General features: G+C 40.6%; 1 protein-coding gene across 2 annotated transcripts; it reads right to left on the minus strand.

The window, feature by feature from the left end:
• Nucleotides 1-1451: 1451 nt before the first annotated feature.
• Nucleotides 1452-18001, minus strand: cyp27a2 (cytochrome P450 family 27 subfamily A member 2). Of its 2 annotated transcripts, none has more exons than XM_085347499.1 (9): nucleotides 17750-18001; nucleotides 16955-17145; nucleotides 15952-16151; nucleotides 15665-15862; nucleotides 15409-15572; nucleotides 8871-9037; nucleotides 3526-3607; nucleotides 3215-3451; nucleotides 1452-1657 (listed from the first exon to the last, which is right to left on the minus strand). In XM_085347499.1, exons 1-9 carry the CDS (start codon nucleotides 17999-18001, stop codon nucleotides 1541-1543), a joined length of 1608 nt encoding a protein of 535 aa, XP_085203625.1. In that variant the 3' UTR covers nucleotides 1452-1540. The 2 variants fall into 2 exon arrangements, with proteins under 2 accessions (XP_085203625.1, XP_085203626.1); XM_085347500.1 differs by having other exon boundaries at nucleotides 17803-17880.
• Nucleotides 18002-20868: the final 2867 nt, after the last annotated feature.

Below are 20868 nucleotides of genomic sequence, written 5' to 3' on the forward strand. Positions count from 1 at the left end.
GGGGAATGGCCAGACTGCAGTGAATGTGAATTAAAAAGTCAAAAATAAAGAAAATACTTGATTTATTTAGAAAAAAACACAAACATTTCATCTTTACTGGGATCACAATCACCACGTCTACATGTGATATTGTAATTGTTCAAAAATTCCTTTTCCTTCAGTAAATTCACACACTCTCTCCAACTTTATTCCTCTGTGTGGTTGATGCTGAGCTTACAGCAAAACAAACAGCGATCGGTGTAAAATATTTTATTAACCTCAACTTTAAATATGTATACAGCCTGCCGTTCCTCCTTATTGTCACAAGGGGGCAGTGTGCACTACCCATCTGCATAAGTATTTTCACACTTCCAACATCTGAGCTTTGAGCCCCACCTGCTCCAGCTTTACATGCACCAAAGAGATTAATAAAAACAGGTATGCAAAGCAAAGTGCTTGGAGTTAGACTGGCATTTTCTAACACACACACACACACACACACACACACACACACACACACACACACACACACTGTGATATTAGGACTCATTGTTATACAATTACAGTGATTATATAATGCAGAAGGCAAGATTTGGGCATTAGGTTCAATTTTGTGTGAACATCTAAACTCTGCAGAGAAGTCCTTTTTCTCTCTTTCTGGCTTCTCTGAAAGAGGAAGAAAAATATGAAATTACTTCCTGCACAAATATGTTTATGAAAGATAAAACAGCTCTTTTGTGTGTAAATACATGCACAAATAAAATCTTTAAAAACTTTAAAGGGAGAATTTCACTTCACTGGTTCATCATCAAAGACTTCAGAGATTCACTTTAGCCAAAGTCAATGTCAAACTCAAAGTCAGTGTAAAAGTTAATGAAAGTAAATAAAGTAATGTGTTTAAACGGCTTTAACAGCCAGTGTACTCTCAGATCTGACAGTGCAAAGAAGTTATACTTGAGTAGTAACTAAAAACTAATAACATCTGTTTTGCAAATTCTGTTATGGGTTAATAAATTGAGGAGCCACATGCACAAACCTAAAGGAGGTTTAAAAAACAAAAAACATGCCTTTACTTGCTGAAAAATCCAGAACTATACCAGAGGGCTAAAACTAAACAGAATGACAACAACTATGAAATAATAAAGGAAGACCATAACAGACGTTAGCTAAGGAAATATAAAGAAATACATATAAAGATAAATGTGTAGATAAATTATGAGCTTATTTCTTTAAAATGATAAATGTGCCCATTAAATGTGTTCCTAAAGAGAAATCCCTGCATGTGTCAACCTGGCTTGAGGATTTACTCACTACCATCATTGCTGAAATTTGTTAAATGCAGCTGCTGACAGGAATCTGCACCATTAAGGCTCAGATGCGTAACTGCACCACACCCAGACTGGCAAACACCAGAAATGGCCTTAAATTTTTATCTAATTACTCATTTGTACCTCTGTGCAGTTTTAGCCTGTTGCTCAAACTAAAGTTACACTGAGAAAGAAACTTCTGGGAGCACTTTTATTGTGAATGTACGAGCTGCTTGCCATCACTGGCACCATCTTCAGACTCTGGGGAGGAAGCGCAGATTGATGGGCTTAGCGGGAATGAGCAGCGTCCGAGTTTTGGCCTCCACTGTCGGTGCACCATCTTCAGGCTGGATCTCGTAATGCTGCATCAGCTGCAGAGCAATAGCAGGACTGTGTTAAAAAAATTTACCCATAAATCGGCTGCTTCCGATTGTAGCTAAATGTTTGATTACCTAAGTTATTTACTCTGTTGATTTGCAGAACATAACATATATACTAAAAGTGCATTAAACTGCACTTCTCCTTTCTTTATAAATTCACTTTGTAAACAATTGAACCTATTGGGTTAAAACTGTTTTTAACATGAAAACAGAACAACGCTGACCACAGCCACCAAGACTGATGTTTGCATTAAAACGCTAATTAGGCAACCTGGCTTTTGAAAATGTCAAAACACACAAACCACAGGGAGACTCATCTCTGAAAGCAGCCCAAACATTCTTCAGCATATCTGTTTTCATATGCTCATATCTATGACATGACTTGAATACAGATATAACAGGTCATAGTTGTAGAAATTCCAACAAGCTGAGACAGATTATTTAAGATTAGGCAATCTGTCGATGAAAAGAATAATGCCCTAAAACGCAACAAGGTTGCATCAGTGTGTAGAAAGGAAGGAAGAACTCCCTTTTAAAAGGAAGAAACATCCAGCAGAACCCAGCTCAGGGAGGGGCAGCCATCTGCCGTGACCGTCCGCCATTTAAATATGAACGAAAAGGTTAAAAATATAAAATCTGTGGCGCTCTAAAGGCGCTGACCTTTAACAGCAGCCTGAAATGCCACTTTAAGCCAGCCGGCTTCTTCAGAAGTATTCAACAGCCTGTACACGTCCTTAGTGATAAAGATGAGACAGAGGAAGTGATACATGTCTCAGTGCATTCAAGTGCTGGAGCGCCAAAAGAAGGAGCTTTTCTATTTTGTTTGGCATTTTTGCAGAAATTCCTTCTTTCTTCTGTTTATTTCCCTCTAAGGACTCGCTAATCATTTTATTACTGTTTTTATTTCCAGTTTATCAGTTTCTTGCTGCTCAGCCAGCATCTGTAGACTGCAGGAAGATAAAGTACTGCAGCTGTCTTCACTTGGAGAGAACATCTAGTGTCATTTTCAGCATTTAGTCCTGGGTTTAAAAATATTTATAAATATTTCAGTTCAATTCAATTCAGATGCTTTATATTGTAAGTTAAAACCTACAATAATGAGTGAGTATAGGGGTGGGATTTAATAAGTTTTCTTCGTCCCACTCCTTTTTCAGGCAAGTTTTGTTTTTTGTTTTGTGTATTTTATGTTCAATATAGGTATTTGTTGTGCCTGAAAATGAATAAATAAATGAAATGAAATAAATGAAATAATACAAAAAAAACCCAGAGAAAAAGCCAACAATCTTTCAAAATTACCTAATACTATCAACAGAAAGTGAAGAAACTACAACAGTGTTCTGGGTTAAAGGGATGTTAACTCAAGTCAAACTAGCTGGGCTGTACTTTCATGCAATGCCAGTTTCTACCACATGGTGCTTTCTATAAGCAGGCGAGGGAGGCTGGAAAAGGGCAATCCTCACAAGGAACGCAGCTGCCCCCCCGTGTGCACAGATTGTGCAGAGGGTACAAAAGGTACCCTTAAAAAAGCACTAGCTCTGCATCACTCACCCTGGACAGAGCAAAGTGCATCTCCATCTCTGCCACCCTCTTCCCCACACAGGCTCGCACCCCGACGCCGAACGGGATGAAGCTGTAAGGGTTATGCTGGTAGAAGCCGGGCCTGGCTCTGTCACTGCGGCTATTCGGCGTGTCACTGCGAAACCACCGCTCTGGGAGGAAGTGCTCAGCATTTGTGAACTCGGACTCATCGTGGCAGGCTTCATAATGGCACAGATGGAACTGAGTCTGGAAAAAGACGGCTTATTTTAGAGAGATGCTTAAAGACATACGAGTGTATGTGTGTAACCGTGTCTTCCTACCTTCTTCGGGAACCAGTAGTTATCCAGAATCACCTCGTTCTCCGAAACAAAGCGTCCGTTTCCAGGAACCACTGGATACAGGCTGGTTGAGGAAGAAAGAAACAAATCAGCCTCCAATAAGACATGAGAGATGTTTCCAGCTTTGTAATCGATCGCAGCTGACATGTTGGTTTTTGCGTAAACTGCATCAGAAGACAGAGAAAATACGTGAGGCCAAAAAGGGCAGATGTTTACTGAAAGACGGCTGATTCAGCTCACTTCCAACTAGGTGTTTTCATTCTTGCTCTACTATAGGAGCTTTGCATGACTTTGATTCTTCTGATTGGCTGCCCCTCATGGTTGGGGGTTCTGCTTCTTCTTCTGCTCTTTATTGTTAAATAGAGACAGTCTTAGAAACCATTAACTATTTCAGAATTCACAAAAACCTGGAAGAAACATTCAACTGAGGAAGTTCTTTAGACCATCACGGTGTATTCAGAGCAGTGACAGCATCCCTTTAAAAAAAGAATTCCCCCAGAACCAAACAATCAGTGTTTCTTATGTACAAGAGCTCTAAAAAATGAGACTTGGCAGTTAAATTCTAACATATGTGGTAATTTAAGTGTACTCCACAGACCCTGGACAGACCCTGGACAGACCCTCGGTACACTTTGCTCTGCTATGGAGCGTCATCAAAGTCTAATCAGACTCAAACTCTTTATTTCAGTAAATGAATTAATCAGGAAGTCACTTCCTTGAAATGATCTCTTCTTATTGCTTTCTTTTAACTGAAATAACTTTTTTTATAAAGCACCTTCTAAAGTGCTTTGACCGACAAAAAAAATATAAAATAAATTCAAACAGAAGGCAAGAGAGAAATAAGGAGGAACCAAATGCAAGGAGAGTGGAAAAAATACTGTGTAGACCAGTCTGAATGCATTTACCCTGACCTGAGAGTACAACTGTTTAATGCTAGGGCCAAATGTATTAGTGTTCCAAGGACATAAATATGAAGAACCCACATGAATAACAAATTACAAACAACTCTGACACCAACTGACGATCAGTTCAGGATGTACCCCAGCTCTCACCCCGTGCCAACTTGAATGGGCTCCAACATGCCTGCAACCCTAAAATGGATACGTGTAAGAGGACAGATGGATAAATTATAAGCATCTCAGAGAAAAGCATGGACACAGGAGTCATATGATCCATTTTGTTTGTAACAGTTAGAAGTGTAGGAGCTGTAAATAGAAAGTGTGGAAGTGGAAAACTATTCTCATAATCACATGCAGTCCAGCATTACTGCTTCCACTGGGACCTGTTTCCACAGAAGAGGGGCCTGAAAGCTGAAGGCTCTGCCTCCCATTCTACTTTTAAATGCTCTATAAACCACAAGTGAATATTAAAATATTAATAGTAACAACAACAATATTGATACCTTTTGCTTGTGACCATAGGTGAGAGTGAAAATGGAGATATACTCAGCTCTTTCTGCTGCACTCTATTATTGAATTTTCTACAGTCGTCAGACTTTTTTCTTCCTCTTACAACGTTGTCACTGCTTTCTCCATACATGGCACAATACGTGGAGGTACATGGTTCATTATATAGCCTTTTATCAGGTACCAGAATGTATGATCATTTTACTCTTTTACTCACTTATAAAATTTTAAATAATACGGCACCTAGCTGTTTAATAGGACTTCTCCATTTGTATAACCCCCCCCCAAAAAAAGCACTAAGATCTTCTAACCAGATGCTCTCAATGCAGCCCAGGTCTAGGCTTAAAACCAGAGGCGCTCGTGCCTTTGCCATCGCAGCACCTAGAGTATGGAACAATCTCCCTATTACCATTCACACTTCCGAGTCTATTCAGTCTTTTAAATCTCGCTTAAAGACTCACCTTTTTACTTTGGCTTTGACTTAAGTTAGTTGACTAAATTTTGGCTGGTTTCTATAGGTTGTTTTGTGTTGCTGTTGGTAATTATTATTTTCACAGCACGATGGTGGAGGGGTGATGATTTAGGTTTGTTTTACAGTAAATGAGTCAACCATGAAGTCCTCTGTATACCAAAATATTCTAGAGTCAAACCTGAGGAAATCTGTCTGACACTTCAAGCTTGGCTGAAACTGGGTCACGCAACAGGACAATGATCCCAAGCACAGCAGTGGTCCTGTCAAACTCCAGACCCGAATCTGACTGATGCTGTTGACCTTAAGAGAACTGTGCATAAGCAAATGACCTCAAATCTCAATGAACTAAAGAAGACTGGGCCTCCACAACGATGTGAGAGACTGATAAAGTCATAAAGAAAACCATTAATGCAAGTTATTGCTCCTAAAAGCTACTGAATGATGGCAGGTACTTCGCTTTCCACATGGCTGCACAGAGTCCTGTGAAAACATTGCGTATGCATGGAGGTATTGTGTTACAGATGGGAGAACTGGATGGGTCAGAGCAGACTACTGGAACAGTTTGTCCTTTACAGATAAAACCAGCTTTAATTTACCGATGGTTCTCACTGAGCCTGTCCTTCATAACACTACCAATCTGGCTGGAACAGCTTAACTATAAACACAGAAAATAAAGAAAACACCACCACCACCACACAACTGCTTTTAAACTAGAAGGGCAGTCAGACTGAGCTCCACCGAGGCCAAAAAAAACTGTATGCAACTAAGTACACAGGTAGCTTTCCGGGCAGATTTGGACTCGTTTTTTTCTGAACGCTCGAGCCACGGCTGCTTCTCCACAGAGCAGTTCATCAAGTGTGGAACATGAAGTTGTTGGGGATGGGTCACAAGAGGTCATTCGCAATAAATCAATTAGTACAAGACCTTCAAAGTGCAAAAACACTGAAATATGTAACTTTAACCTTGTGAACCTTTACCCCTCCTAGTGATACAGGCTGAATCAAATCACCGCCCCTGTGGGATAAAACCTGTTGGGATGGGTGCAAAATGCAAATAATCCCGAAGGATTTTTTGACTCTGGCATTGTCACTGTCATGATTGATTTAAATTTTTAAAAAAGGAAAGAAATAATGACACAGGTATGTGGCTTAAGAATTGCTTACTTAGTATTATTCTTCATTTTCTGACCCATGTTTGACCCTGAACTCACTGTTAGTTAGAAAGAACTTAATCCACTGATTGAGAATAAAGTTCAACTTAAGGACAAAGTTAATCAGTGAAAACTCAAAAGAAAAGCTTCATTTTCCTGTTGTGTCATGATCAGAGTCGCCAGTAAATGTTTGAGGTCACAGTTTGACCAAATCGTGTTGAAAATGCACCCTTACTCCACCACAGATTACTATTACTGCCACAGAGGATGTGAGGATTTCTCAGGAACTCGAGCACACATTTTCTTGTAATATGCTACCAGAGGTGGACTTGGTCCAAGTTAGAAGTGACTGGAGAAACTGGATCCGTCACCAGGGGTTTGTGGCAGAAGTCTTGCAAGGCAGAACAGAATTAAATGTGCTGTGTCGTGGCTCAAGAGTTAGGAGTTCGCCTTGTAATCGGAAGGTTGCCGATTCGAGCCCTGGCTTGGACAGTCTCGGTTGTTGTGTCCTTGGGCAAGACACTTCACCCGTTGCCTACTGGTGGTGGTCAGAGGGCCCGGTGGCACCAGTGTCCGGCAGCCTCGCCTCTGTCAGTGCGCCCCAGGGTGGCTGTGGCTACACTGTAGCTGCCATCACCAGTGTGTGAATGTGTGTGTGAATGGGTGGATGACTGGACGTGTAAAGCGCTTTGGGGTCCTTAGGGACTAGAAAAGCACTATACAAATACAGGCCATCTTTAAAAGTACATACCAAAATGTATTTATTTATTTTTTAAGGATGGTATTGCCTTTAATTGCTCAAGAAAATGCCACCAGTATTCTGAGTTTGGCATGGAGGGAGTTTTCAGCCTTGGCAGAGGTGTATTTTGCTCTTATTCTTACTGTGATGTGATTTGCTGACTGAGGGTTTTTGAGAGGTGTCTGTCACAGAGACGACAGAGACGCGGGAACACAGCAAACGCCATCAGTAATCCTCGAGATTGTTACGTTTTTTTTCCTTCATAAAAACACACCTCTCTGAAATTTAGTCATCTAAGGTGGCAGTGTGAGAACAACACAGCAATTTTTGAGTTTCAAAGGTGATGACACACACTGAGCAAACCATTTTGTACACAAGCAGCCACTTGAATATTTGCAAATACCACACAGGTTTCCATTCTGCACCCACAGAAGCAGGAAACCGTCCAAAACAACATATTCAGCATGAGAACTTCCTGTGTGTGCTTCATTTAATCAGATTTTCAAAGAAAGCCAGCATGCATATGTAGCTGAAGGTTTTCACAGACTTGAACTTTTACCTCTAAATATCTTGACGCTTTTAAACTGTGGAATTGAGGCATAGGGCTGCAAAAGCACGATTTTATTAAGACTAAAACTTGATTTAACCACATGTTGCTTTTAATGCAGCTCTGACTTGTCTAAGTAAGTGATCTTAAAACAGTTTGACATTGCTGGGTTGGGCCGTTCTCATAAAATACTCTATCAAAGTCCTGAGCCAACCCTCATTTCTCTATAATTTGCTTCCAAAGGGCTTTTAAAGTGCTGGAAAGCATCGGATTAAGAACAGCTTTATTTTCAAGCATGTGAATGATCCCAAACACACTGCCAATGCAGTAAAATCATACCTGGATAGAAAAACAAACAGTGGAACACCATCAGTCATGGATCGGCCTCCCCAGAGCTCGGACGTCAACATTATTAAAGCAGTGTGGGATCATGTTGACAGAGAACAGAACAAAAGGCAGAAACATCCAAAGAAGAGCTTTGAATGTCCTTCAAGAAGCCTGCAGAACTATTCCTTCTATCATGTCCAAATTCAACTCTGCTGTCTAGCAGAAGGTTTCAGAGCACTTTATCATTCTGTTGGCAACCTTCATGAAGTTGCCAGTTCAGTCTTCCAGCAGGATTTAGCACCTGTGTGTGAAAACCTACATGAGGAGCTTTGGCACTCACTGGAATTTCTCATCCGAGAAGTAAACGAGAGGCATCCAAAAAAATCCCAGCTTTCACAAAATCTTGTTACTGCTTGTCTCAAACTCAAACTGTTCCCTGTCACGAATGACTTCACATCACTAACTTGTGTAGTTTGGATGAGTGGACAGCAAAGTTTTGAAAAGATTCAGTGCAAAACACCAACTTGATGATTTCCAGCATGCAGATGCAAAATACATCACGTGTTTGTAGATCATTTATGAATTACAGACTTGTTTTTAAAACCATCAGGTCTTCGGTTAAAATGCTTACGGTTAAGAAAAACTTGACTCCTTTGAGAGACAGACGCAAATAGCTGTCAGCTCACCGTAATGTCTCCTTTATGACGGCCTTCAGGAAGGGCATCCTGCTCAGGTCATCCATGGTTGGCTCCCGCTTGTCTGGGCAAACCGAATTCACCTCGCTGTAAAGTCGATCCTGAGCCCTGCTGTCTCTCGCTAAGTGATACAAAGCCCACGACAAGGTGTTGGACGTCTGGAGTCAGGTGGGAGAAAAATGGAAGAGGTTGAGTAGATACGTAGGTAAAAATTAGAGGTAAAAACATCACAAAAAACTTAAAACGATTATTACCGTGCAAGTTATTGATGTACATCAATGCTTACAACACAAAAAACACTATAGTGTCTCTTTGTGATGTTTACTCAGCATTTGCAGGGATCATTTTTCTTTCCCATCCTGCTAAAATAATTCCTTTTGACTCTGTGTGCACCTCCTTCACACTCCTGAGCTCAGCAGCTGGGTGGCACAAACTATCTGAACTGAACTAAAAAGAAAACTCCAGTCTAAACACACAGCATGAGGTTAGCTTCTAATACCCGAAAGTGTAAACAGGGAGGCATTATGAGAAACTACTGCACTATAAGACCTGAAATCTGTGAATGTTTGTGTAGGTTCTCAGTTCACAGTAGTCTTAAGGGCCTGAAATATACACAGGAGAAACCAAAAAACCAAACCACATACCCACGGCACAACACAGCACGAGACTTGGCCATACATCTGCACTTACAGGAGAAAGGATATTCCGGTCTTCAGATCCCTTCTCAGGCGATTTAAACGCCACTCATGCCTTAACCCGTGTAACCTAATAGCTCACATAATGACGGGATAGGGCAATTTTCACAGAGGATCCACACCTTGACCCCTGTGATGGTAATGTCCCATGTCATGGACCACACCTTGGCTCATGTGACCCAAAGTAACTCTCTTGACTTGAAGGCTCAACTCTCAGTACCACCTACATTAAATTACTCTCCATAAGATTTTATTACCCTCTTAGGTGAGGGGTGAAACATTTGTGTTCTGAGAAAGGACACGCAGAGGCTTTTCTGCTATTGGCAGGTTTTCTTATGGCCTGATCTCTTTAGAAATGTTACTAAAACAATGAATAAGCTCACTATAAATGTAATATTCTAACATCCTTGTATTGAGACTCTCCCCTCTATGCACTGCTTTGCATTAGCTTCAGTTCAATAAACATCTGCTCTGTTACATTCAAATAATAGTATACTTTAAATATTTCTGGCTTGCCTTTGTTACATTCACATACATGCTGGGTCAGACTACATCTCTCTCAAATTCAACTCAGTATGACATAAGATTAATGGGATTCAACACGACACTCCCCAATAATCATTGTCTGGCACATTCATACACCCTAAAGGCACGTCCTTGCAACACACACTCACACACCCCAATAAACAGGCTCCCTCCCTTATCATTGTTGTTACCATTGTAGACACTATACTGAAGCCAACTCAAACTCAACTCAAAGGACTTTTTGGCCTCTATTGGTGCACTCCTGAATAAGTCTGAAGTTGGAATTGTCAAATTCCCAGTAATCATTTGAATCAGCAGTCTGCTCAACTCCGATTTCCCACTCACAAAGTTGGACCACCCAAGAAACTGCATTCTAAAAAGTACTCATGTTTTGGGGGGCTCTTTAGCCTTTACTTCACTAGAACGGTGAAGATAAGAAAGAAGTGCAAACAGAGAAAGGCACACAGTAAAAACCAGAAAAACAATTATTTCTAGTCTTCTGGAATTTTCTTTCCCATCTGTGAGCACACACAATCAATGTTTCAGGAACAGACACATCTTATCTGAAAACCCAAAGTCACTATCTCCTCACCACATTTTCATCTCGTTCACCATCCCTTTTATCTTAAAAAGAAGATGGCTTGATTGAAAGCTATCTTCTTCACTTGATTTAAAAATAGAAAAGACTATTTTAAAGGATGAATCATGAAATTTGCTGTATGTGAAAAGGAAACTTCTTAAAATAATGGACCCTATCTTCCTTCCTTTTAAGTTAACCTTAAGCCTGTTACTTTTCCTCTATCACGAGCACAGCGTACAAATACTGACTAAACATTGTGAGCTTTATCTTTGCCCACCTTGGATAACCAAGATGTCCAGATTACGCAAACTTCCAACTTGTAGCTTGTGGCAAAGGATGGGGACAAGCCTGAACCTCACCAGGGAATGCCGCCAAACGGGCTCTGTGACAGCTTGCTGTACGTGCCGTACCAGATGTGATCCCTACTGGGCTTGTGTTTGTGTTGAATACCAGAGGTTTTGATTCCCTCAGGCAAAACTGAAACAATTTTGCTGTAAGTAATGTGTGTTCGCTTCTCACATAAAAACATTGCTGGGTAAAACAAAAACAAATCACTGCTGCTGGTTTTCTCACCATTAAATCTAACTGACTGATTGCAGTCAGTCCAGGCCGCCGGTTTCTGTCGACCCGTGTCAAGAGGACACAGAGATGGAAATCTAGTGTTTTTGCTATTGTGAATCAAAGCTTACATGGTTGTGGTGAAGGTGGAGGTTGAGTGAGAGGCTGAAAAGCTTGAGTCAGACTGAAGCCAAGACAAACAAGTCCACACCTTGAATTTTGTGTGCTAAATGAGCTATGGCAGTCTTTTAGGTTCTCTACATGAGCAACACAGAGCTTATCTGTAACTTCTTTGTTGTTCGTTGCACATAAGATGCCAACATGTTTGGAAAAGGTTTGTTTATTTTGCAACGTAACGTAATATGGATGAATAACCGCTTTCCTCACTCAACTGCCTAGAGACAGTTTAACAATGAGTCCACACAGGAAAATAAAATAAAGGTTCAGCTAGCAGATTCAGTGTCGAATAAGGCACAAATAATTGTGTTGCTGAGGTTTGTAGGTCACATGTCGCAGACCCTGTTTCTTAAAGAGTTTGCACACTGGCAACAAACACCTCTTAGAGCTAATGACGTTAAAAGTGGTCAGTAACATGATCTTTTAAAAAAGGAGAATCAGAGGGGCCGAGTCATTTTAGAAGTAAAGGTAGGAAGAGGATTATCACTCTAAGAAACCTTCCACAGCATAAGAGTGTTAAAAAAGGATGGAATTTATCATCTAAGTCCATAATCTTATTAAAAAATGAATAAAATCCAGACACATTTGTTTATTAATAATAATAACAACTTAAGGTTTGTACTGGACAAGATGAGCTTTGAATATCTTTGCCATCATTGCCTGTCAAGGAGTAAAATTCCAGTCTTCTAGAATACAGCCTTGGGGGGGGGGGGGTCGCAATTAGGAGATCTATTTCATTACTTTGAGCTTGAGTAAATTAGATAACATCCTTGTTTAAATTTCAGACAGCTGACAAGTGACTATGGAGTGTGATAGGTTTGGTACTGATAAAGTTTAGGGTCATCAGCATAGGAACAGAAACAGAGACCACGGTGACAAATGATCTAGCCAAAGGGGATCATGTAAATGAAGAGAAATGGTCCAAGCACAGAACCTTGAGGCACACCTTGGTTAACCAGGGCAGCGGCAGAGCAAGGGCCTTCCATTGTGTTTGGTGAGCCAGTATGAACCTTCCAGATCCCTCAGGTCATCTGGATCCGGTTTTTTCTCAGTTCCCAGAGTCAGAACCAGACACGGAGAAGCTGCATTCAGCTTTTATGCTCCTTATATCTGGAACAAACTCCCAGAAAGCCTCAGATCAGCTGAAACACTCAGTTTATTTAAATCCAGGTTGAAGACTCACCTGTTCTCAGCTGCATTTGAATAAAACACCAAATCCACACTTTTAAGCTTAAATTTCAAAACTTACATTTAACTACTGATTTTATCTACTGTTCTGATTTTATCTGTTTTGATTTTATATACTGTTTTGTTTGTTTGTTTGTTTGTTAATTAGTTAGTTTGTTTGTTTGCTTGTTTTAATCAATTTTAAATCATGCTTTTTATTTGTTTTTGTTTCTAATGTCTCTGTAAAGCACTTTGAATCACCTTGTTGTTGAATTGTGCTATACAAATTAACTTGCCTTGCCTTGCCTAGTAGCAGAGGTCAGGGGCACCTGAAGGATGAGGTAGATCAAGGGGGTGAAGTAGCCAGTCCAGCAGTCTGGAATGGCTTTGCTGATGACAAATGAGGGAAGAGTAATAATAAGTCTTGGCCTGAGAGAGAGAGAGTTTCTTTACAGGACCTCACATGATGTCTATAAGGCTATAGATCCTCTAAAATCAGCAGGAGGTGGTCTTTAGGGCACGGACGTCCATAGTGAACCATAGGCCACAGCAGGTAAAAGAGACTGTTTTGAGCGGGTCAAGGGAGTTGAGGCTGCTGGATATGCTGTTATAAAGTTGGACTACTCAGCTCAACTAGACCACTCAGTTTTTAGGGTTTTCCATTAGATAGTAGTACTTGGTACCAGGTGCTTTTTTAGGACTTCCAAGTCAGTTGAGTTGAGCCAGAAATGTGACATCAAAAGACTGCATGCCACTGATTGGTGGGGGAGTGAAGTCACTGGATGAGTCATGAGAATAAATCCTTCACAAGAAGCAAATTCACCATATTTAAACCCGGCAACAGGGAAATGGCTGCAAACACACAAGTCCACTGTTTCTGTCAATAATTGTATTTCAGATAAGTGGTGCTTTATTGTTGAGTTACCGGGCATTCAACAGCATGCACTGCTGATGTTGGGACAGGTCTAGAGGGAGTGGTGCTGTCAGTACAAGCCAGTGGTCTTGGATTGCTCAGAGCACTACCAGAGGGATACTCTGTGAAAAAATTACGTATTTGCAATCAACGAATCTGGTTAAAAAGTAAAACGCATTTCATGGATGAGAGCCAATAAACCAAACTGCATTTTCATGACTGTCAAACTGATATTTAGAACTTTTATGCTTTTTGGAGTCTTTTTTCATTTACAGAGTGCAAAATCTTGGGAGGATAATATTTAAATGAATCACATAAATGTTTTTGGCACAATTTGCTGCAAACTGTACTAAGTCTAAGCCTGAAAAACATGTCCCATGTGTCTGTGTCTGTGATGACTGTCATTAAGAGTGTTTATTTTAGAACTGGAAGGTGAGACATTATGAGATTGGGTGTGCAAGAGCAGATGGCTTAAAACTGAGCACGGTGTCGAAACTTTGCTTCCATCCTCTGACTCTTCAGAGTCCTCACCCTGCATGTTTAGAGAACGTCCCACACATTCTGGCCTTTACTTATACTGGTGTCTTGATTAAGCTTACCCAAGGTCCATACCAAGCATTGGAGGGAAAAGGGGGGCCAGTATGGGGTTATTTTTGTGCCACTATTCTGAGCGCATGTAAAAAAAAATTGCAGGTGCAAGTATTGTATTTTGAGGAGAAATTTATTTTGAGCAAAGAAAAGCTAAATTTGAGTGAACAAAATTCATTGCTGTGTGCAAAAAATGTATTTCAGTGTTTGCTATTATCCACACACACACACACACACACACACACACACACACACACACACTAGCAGCCCTTCTCGCTCAGTTTTTGCACTTGCGCTCGCAATGTGTTGCTCGCGCTCTCAACATTTCTGCCCGTGCGCGTTCAACTCTTTCTGTACACAGTTATATTTGTGCCACAAAACCGGCCAATCACAGACTTGGATGCAAAAAAATCTGATTGGCTGTTCTGGTCTCCAATCAGCTCGAAATGACGAAATGCAATATCCCAGAATCCATTTCGTCCAAAACTCAAACGAGGCAGTGGCGGAGTTTGAAATATTTCTCTTTCTGGGTCACAAAATAAACTTTTAAGATATTTTCATGCGAGAATGTAGCTGTGTAAACTTCTAATATCTGCTCGATTCATCAAGACATCACATATTTGCAAAAGTGCTCTAACGTTTTCAGAGGTGTGTGTGTGTGTGTGTGTGTGTGTGGATAATAGCAAACACTGAAATACATTTTTTGCACGCAGCAATGAATTTTGTTCACTCAAATTTAGCTTTTCTTCGCTCAAAATAAATTTCTTCTTAAAATGCGACACTTGCACCTGCAATTTTTTTTTTTGCATGCGTTCAGAATAGTGGCACAAAAATAACGCCATAGGGCCAGCACAAGTCATGTAAGATAGTCATTTCAGGCAACCAAGTTCATTTTTATAGCAAGCTCATGATCTCTACTCAGAGATTAGTCCACAGTGTAAACTAAATCTCTGGCTTCTCTGGATGAATGAGCTCCACCTGTCTCACTGCTGTCTGCCAGCACCACCACACAGCCCTCATCAATTTCTAACAGAGAAGATCACTCAATCAAAATATATTGATTCTCCATTCGATACCTCTCAAACAAGTTTAATCACGTGCTTATTAATTTATGTTAGCAGACACACACTCCCCAATTCTGCTCATTTTTTGACCCACTAATCTTAAAAGATGTCAGTAACTGCTGGTTTACAGAATAAAAAGGAAAAATAAAAGGCATTTTGGAGCAGCTCAAACTGTGACAGTTAACCAAAATTTTCTTTCTACCAATAGTGAACAAATGGATGAAGAACAGACGCATGATGCTACAGCATTTTGTTTCCTCACCGTGTCGACTCCTCCCAGAATCAGCTCTGTAACGCTTATGTAGACTTCCGCTTTGGTCAGTTTGCCAGAAGACAGCAGGTAGGTCAGGTACATGGCCTCTATAGGCTCACCCCTGCTCACCTGAGCTTCAACTTCAGCCATTCTTCTGTCGATGAGCATCTGAGCTGCCGTGCAAACACATAAAAGATACAAATGAACTTAAAGCAAACCCAAAACAGCAGAAATCTTCCCTTTTGTGTTTTTTTCTGTTACATACCTACTTCATAGAGGTCATCCCAGGCCTGAACAAAGCGTTTCCAGAAGGGGAGGATGTTGCGGGTCCATCGTGGGAAGAGAAGCACCATGTCAGCAAATGTCATCATGTCGTTAAGAGCCTTGATGAAGCGAAGAGTCTCATGGGGAATCTCCTCCTGCAGGCACCCCAGTCTGGTCTCAAACAGGATGGAGGATATACCTGTAAATAAAATATTAATAAATACATAAATAAAAGAGTTGCAAACCCTAACCTACACCCCCTTTAGGATTAGTTGCTGTCCCTCTCACCTTCAAAGCCAAACTTGTAGAGCTCAGCTGCCACGTCCAAAACTGTGGCTTGGTCCTGACTGCGAGCTCGTAAGAGCTCAATGCGTTGCAGCAGATCTCCAGTCACCTGCTGGATGGTGGAGGCATAAACCGATACCTCCTGTAGCTTCAGCATCTTGGGGTTCAGGGCACTGCGGATGCGATACCACTCTGGTCCTGTTCTGTAAAATTAAAAGGGAAAAAACTTAAAAGGACAAGTAACAAAACTCTGAGGAACTCCAGTAGCAGGTTTTGCCAAAATCAAAGGACAATTTATAATTTTTGGCTTTATAAACTCTATGTTATAGTCAGTATCAATCAGCAGAGACGAGAAAGGATAATAACAACAACCAGAAGAAGAACAAAAAAAGTCGATGGATGAAGTTTATTAGAGAATTATGGCTGTTAAAAAAAACTTTTGGCCAGTTTCTGTTTCAGTTTCAGCACTCCTTTACTACTCCGCAGAAGATATTTGTACATTTTCTCTTGCTAAATGTTCTTATATACATACCTGTACTATGAAAGACCCCTGAGGAACGCCAGTATTCTTTTATGAAATCAGATTTTTTTTTTAGCTTAAAGAGATTCTTCACAAGCACCCAATGGATGCCTCCACAATCCACCAGGTTGTTACATGGGCTTAACTTTACCAATTTTCTTTTCCAAAAATTTAAGAATTACTTATAGCTTATAAGATAAGATAAGCCTTTATTAGTCCCACACATGGGACAGCAGAAAGTGGACAGTGCAAAATTACAGCAGCAAAACTGGAACAGGATAAGGTAATAATAATAAGATACTATATATAATAGAATGAAATACTATATACAAATACTATGTTGTCAGAGAAAAATGTATATTTGAAATTATCATTTGATTATTATAAGTCAGAGGATCTCCTCTGGGTTCCTTTCTGGGTCCCTGGCTGTTTGTAAGGAATTTCGGACACATGAATAAAAGTTTTTTTGACATCATCTACACTCACTCTACGTGGAGTCCGTAGGCCTGGCCCCTCAGCTCCCTGTACTCCTTCCAGTGGGGCATCTCAACTCGGACTGGGTAGCGGCCTTCCTGCTGGATCACCTGACCAATGAGGTCAGGAGTCGCCACATTGACGATGTCAAAAGGGCCAAACTTGGAGCGCCAGATGGGCCCATACTGACGCTTCTGTAAGCCCTACAAAATTGAATTATTTAAAAGTCTATTTTACAATAACAAAGACAATGAGGACATGAATATCTGTTTAATTACAATCACTAATTTCATTACTTTTTAGATTTTGGTTTTTATTCACACTACTTTTAAATAGATTGATCTAAATAATAATTAATATGATTAACACTTTGAAAAGCTTTTTTAGGAGTTTGGGAAGCTGTTTTCAGATTATACTGTATAATTACTATTCTATAGCTAAAAACTTAATACCAAACCTGTTTAATTTTAGGTCATACATCTAAACTAATTAAAATGTTTAAATGAAACCACTTAAAAGTCATTCTCTCTGTCCCACATTTAGTTCACATTTCATTCTGGCTGGACTTCATACAAAATCGAGCCAATAGAAATAAAAGTGAACAAAAAAGCCAAAATGTTTGTTCAAAAGTTTGAAAGAAAGTAACATCCCTGAATGCGTTTTCTCGAAACACTAGCAGCAGCCGTGGAAACAGTTTTTGTTGTCGGCTGAAGGTCATCTCATACTTGTTCTACTCTTTAGCGCAAATGTACAAACAGTTAAAAAGTTGCTGTTGTTGTTTTAAGCCACTAAATTCTCTTCCAGTACCTGCAGTAAGTGCATCTTTTCCGCGTATCCTTTGACCAACAACCAGTACATACTGGTGGACCGGCTGGGCCCCGGTAAGTCATCAATGCTCTTCAGCCTAACCGCCTCAGTTGCTGTCTGCACGTTCAGGTTTCTTCTGCCCGGGATGGAAGCGAAGGGTGCGGGTCTGAGCACCGGAGCGACCCGAAGCGCTGTCCCGGAGCAGAGCGCTGGGAGGCAGCGGTACCAGGTTGCAGCAGCCCGGAAGCCCATAGTGAAAGCGCTGTGTGAAAGAGTCGATTGTGTGTGTGCAACAGAGCATGTGCGTATTTATATGCTTGGAGCGTAGTTTGATTACAAACCTTTCATTGTACAGATCCACCCCTTCAGGCAATGCAGGTCAGGTTTCATGAACCATGGCTGTGACGCCTGTGGGGTTCACATGTCACAACGTTTTTCATCAACACAACTTATCAGAGCCTCTGGCATTAAAGAAATAACACATACCCAAGAAAATGATGAACTTGTAATTACGTATCATCACTGTAATACTTGCACATAAAAGGCGCAAAAGTAAAGCTGTACCTGTGGTGTAACATTGACATCTAGTGGGCCCTACAGAGGTTGCACATCAATACATGCCATTGCCAGAAAACAAACCAACATACTGGTCTAAAGAGCTTGGAAAGAAAAGCGTCTGGACTTCTTTAAGTTACTTCAAGACGTTTCACCTCTCATCCGAGAAGCTTCTTCAATTCTAAGGTCAAATGGTGGAGTGGAGTATCCCAAAGACAAAAACTCCTAAACACAAATTTAGCAACGTAGTATATACTGTACAGTGTAGCGAGGAATGCTCAGACCTCTACATTGGAGAGACCAAACAGCCACTTCATAAACACATGGCACAACACAGAAGAGCCACCTCGATGGGACAAGACTCAACGGTCCATCTGCATTAAAAGGACAAAGGTCATTCTTTTGAGGATGCCAATGTTCACATTTTGGACAGAGAAGACAGATGGTTTGAAAGAGGAGTGAAAGAAGCCATCTATGTCCACTGTGAGTGACGATCTTTGAACAGAGGCGGGGGTTTACGACACCAACTGTCTGCCATCTATAATCCAGTTTTGAGATCCCTTCCCAGACGCCTTAACGCCCACTCACATCCTGGGCCATCTGATCTCAGGAAATCACATAAGGTGGGGCCAGGTTTCACAATAAGCTCCCCCGAAACCTTGGCTGATTGTGACCTACATCTGTTTTCACACCTTGGCTCATGTGATTAGGTCGGGGATTATTAGGTGGTCCATTGTCCCTCTTTGGGGGGGAAACTCCCACTGGGTTTAAATCTGGGACTCTCTGCCATTTGACCTTAGAACTGAAGAAGCTTCTCAGATGAGAGGTGAAACGTCTTCAAGCAACTTAAAGAAATCCAGACGCTTTTTTCCCCCCCAAGCTCCTTAGACTACAATGACCTGGAGGACTGAGAACCTTCACAGACAAACCAACATGATAAATATTATCTATTTTTTAATCAGTCTTACACCATTAAAGTGATTCTAAAACAATACTACTTGAAAACTCATGATGTGCAGTGTGTCCTTAATTGGAAGAAACAAATCCAAACACACTGCCAAAGCAATAAAATCATACCTGGATAGAAAACACACAGTGGAGCACTATCAGTCATGGATTGGCCTCCCAACAGCCCGGACCTCAACATTATTGAAGCAGTGTGGGATCATGTTGACAAAGAACAGAACAAAAGGCAGAAACATCCAAAGAAGAGCTTTGAATGTCCTTCAAGAAGCCTGGAGAACTATTCCTGAAGACGACTTGAAGAAATGACAAGAAAGCTGCCTATGAGAGTTCAGACTTGCTGAAGAATAAAAGCGGTCACACCAAATGTTGACTTTCAAGCTCGCTAGAATTGTACTTTCGATGCTGTATTTACATGTATGTTGCCACATTTCAGTAAGTAACTTTTCCTATTTTACGTTTTCCTAACATATAAAGGAATTAAGGATGACTCGAGAGTTTTGCGCAGTGCCAACTAACAAAAAACTCCAGCAAAGCCCCGATGTGAAATAAATATCTTTTATTGGTGTCATCGTCATAATTGTTGTAATTATGAACACCGAGCTGTTGCAATACTCCAGAAATTTTGCCAAAAAACAGCAACCATTCAACGGCACCGCTGCGTCTCTCAGGACCCAACTATGCATACAATCTCCCATTTAGAAGAAAAAAAAAAGGAAAAATAAAAAATATATTAAAAAATTATGCGTACCACTGATATACAGATCTGATACAAACAGGCATATTGGTCACAAACCAATTAGAATTATAAACATGGCTTCTTTTACAATACACAGACCAAACATGTGGGATACAAGTTTCTTTTAAAAAAAAAAAAACAAAAAAAAAAAAAAAAAAAAGTAGTACAATTTCATTTTTATACATTTGTACATGATTTTCATTTTTTTTTTTTTTTTTTTTTTTTTTTTAAACGCTCTCACCCCCTACAGTCAGAATGCTCAAGGCATTTCAGGTGCAGTGTCCAATGAGCAACATCTGCAGTAAATGCACATTAACACACACACTCACACATTTATTCATTCACTCATTCATTCAGGAGTGGCAGCAGTGGCTTTAAACGAGAACTACAGGTGTATCTTGGCGCTCCACAGGTGACAAATACTGGTACCGAAGAGTTAATCCACTGTGGTGAACGAGGCCAAGAATGAGACGTTACATTCATGTCAAGGTTAACTGAACCACCATCATAAATCTCTCGCACTCATACACAAAGTGATTTAAAAAAAATGAAAAGAAAGAAAAACAGTCTTTAAAAATGTGCAAAGAAAAAGTCGCTGAGCCGAGCTGCACGAGCGCAAGGAACCGTTAAGGGGGAGTGGGAGGGCATCAGTGAAGAACCAATAGTGCATAATGGTAGTGCGTATCTATGACGACCAGTGTTGGCGATCTCCATCAGTACCAGACGGCTTGCCGTGAGCCACCTGAAGAGCCAAAGGAACGTACCACTGAGAAGATGCATAATGTGAGTGTAAAACTGAGTTTCCACAGAGCAAGAAAGGCGTAAAAGTGTCTTCAGAGGAAGTCGGGGCAACAGAGGTCAA

Source organism: Diplotaxodon limnothrissa, linkage group LG23, assembly GCF_057381915.1.
Source record: "Diplotaxodon limnothrissa isolate DT_005_m linkage group LG23, D_limnothrissa_male_GT1.1, whole genome shotgun sequence".
NCBI lineage: Eukaryota > Metazoa > Chordata > Actinopteri > Cichliformes > Cichlidae > Diplotaxodon > Diplotaxodon limnothrissa.

Bases quoted from the DNA above. Each gene is read 5' to 3' on its own strand.
- cyp27a2 (XM_085347499.1), bottom strand. From the start codon at position 18,001: ATGGGCTTCCGGGCTGCTGCAACCTGGTACCGCTGCCTCCCAGCGCTC. The intron at 16,152-16,954 runs GTGAGTGTAGAT...TTAATTTTACAG, and splicing joins GCCTACGGACTCCACGTAGA to AACAGGACCAGAGTGGTATC. The intron at 1,658-3,214 runs GTGAGTGATGCA...ATTGCTCTGCAG, and splicing joins TGCACTTTGCTCTGTCCAGG to CTGATGCAGCATTACGAGAT.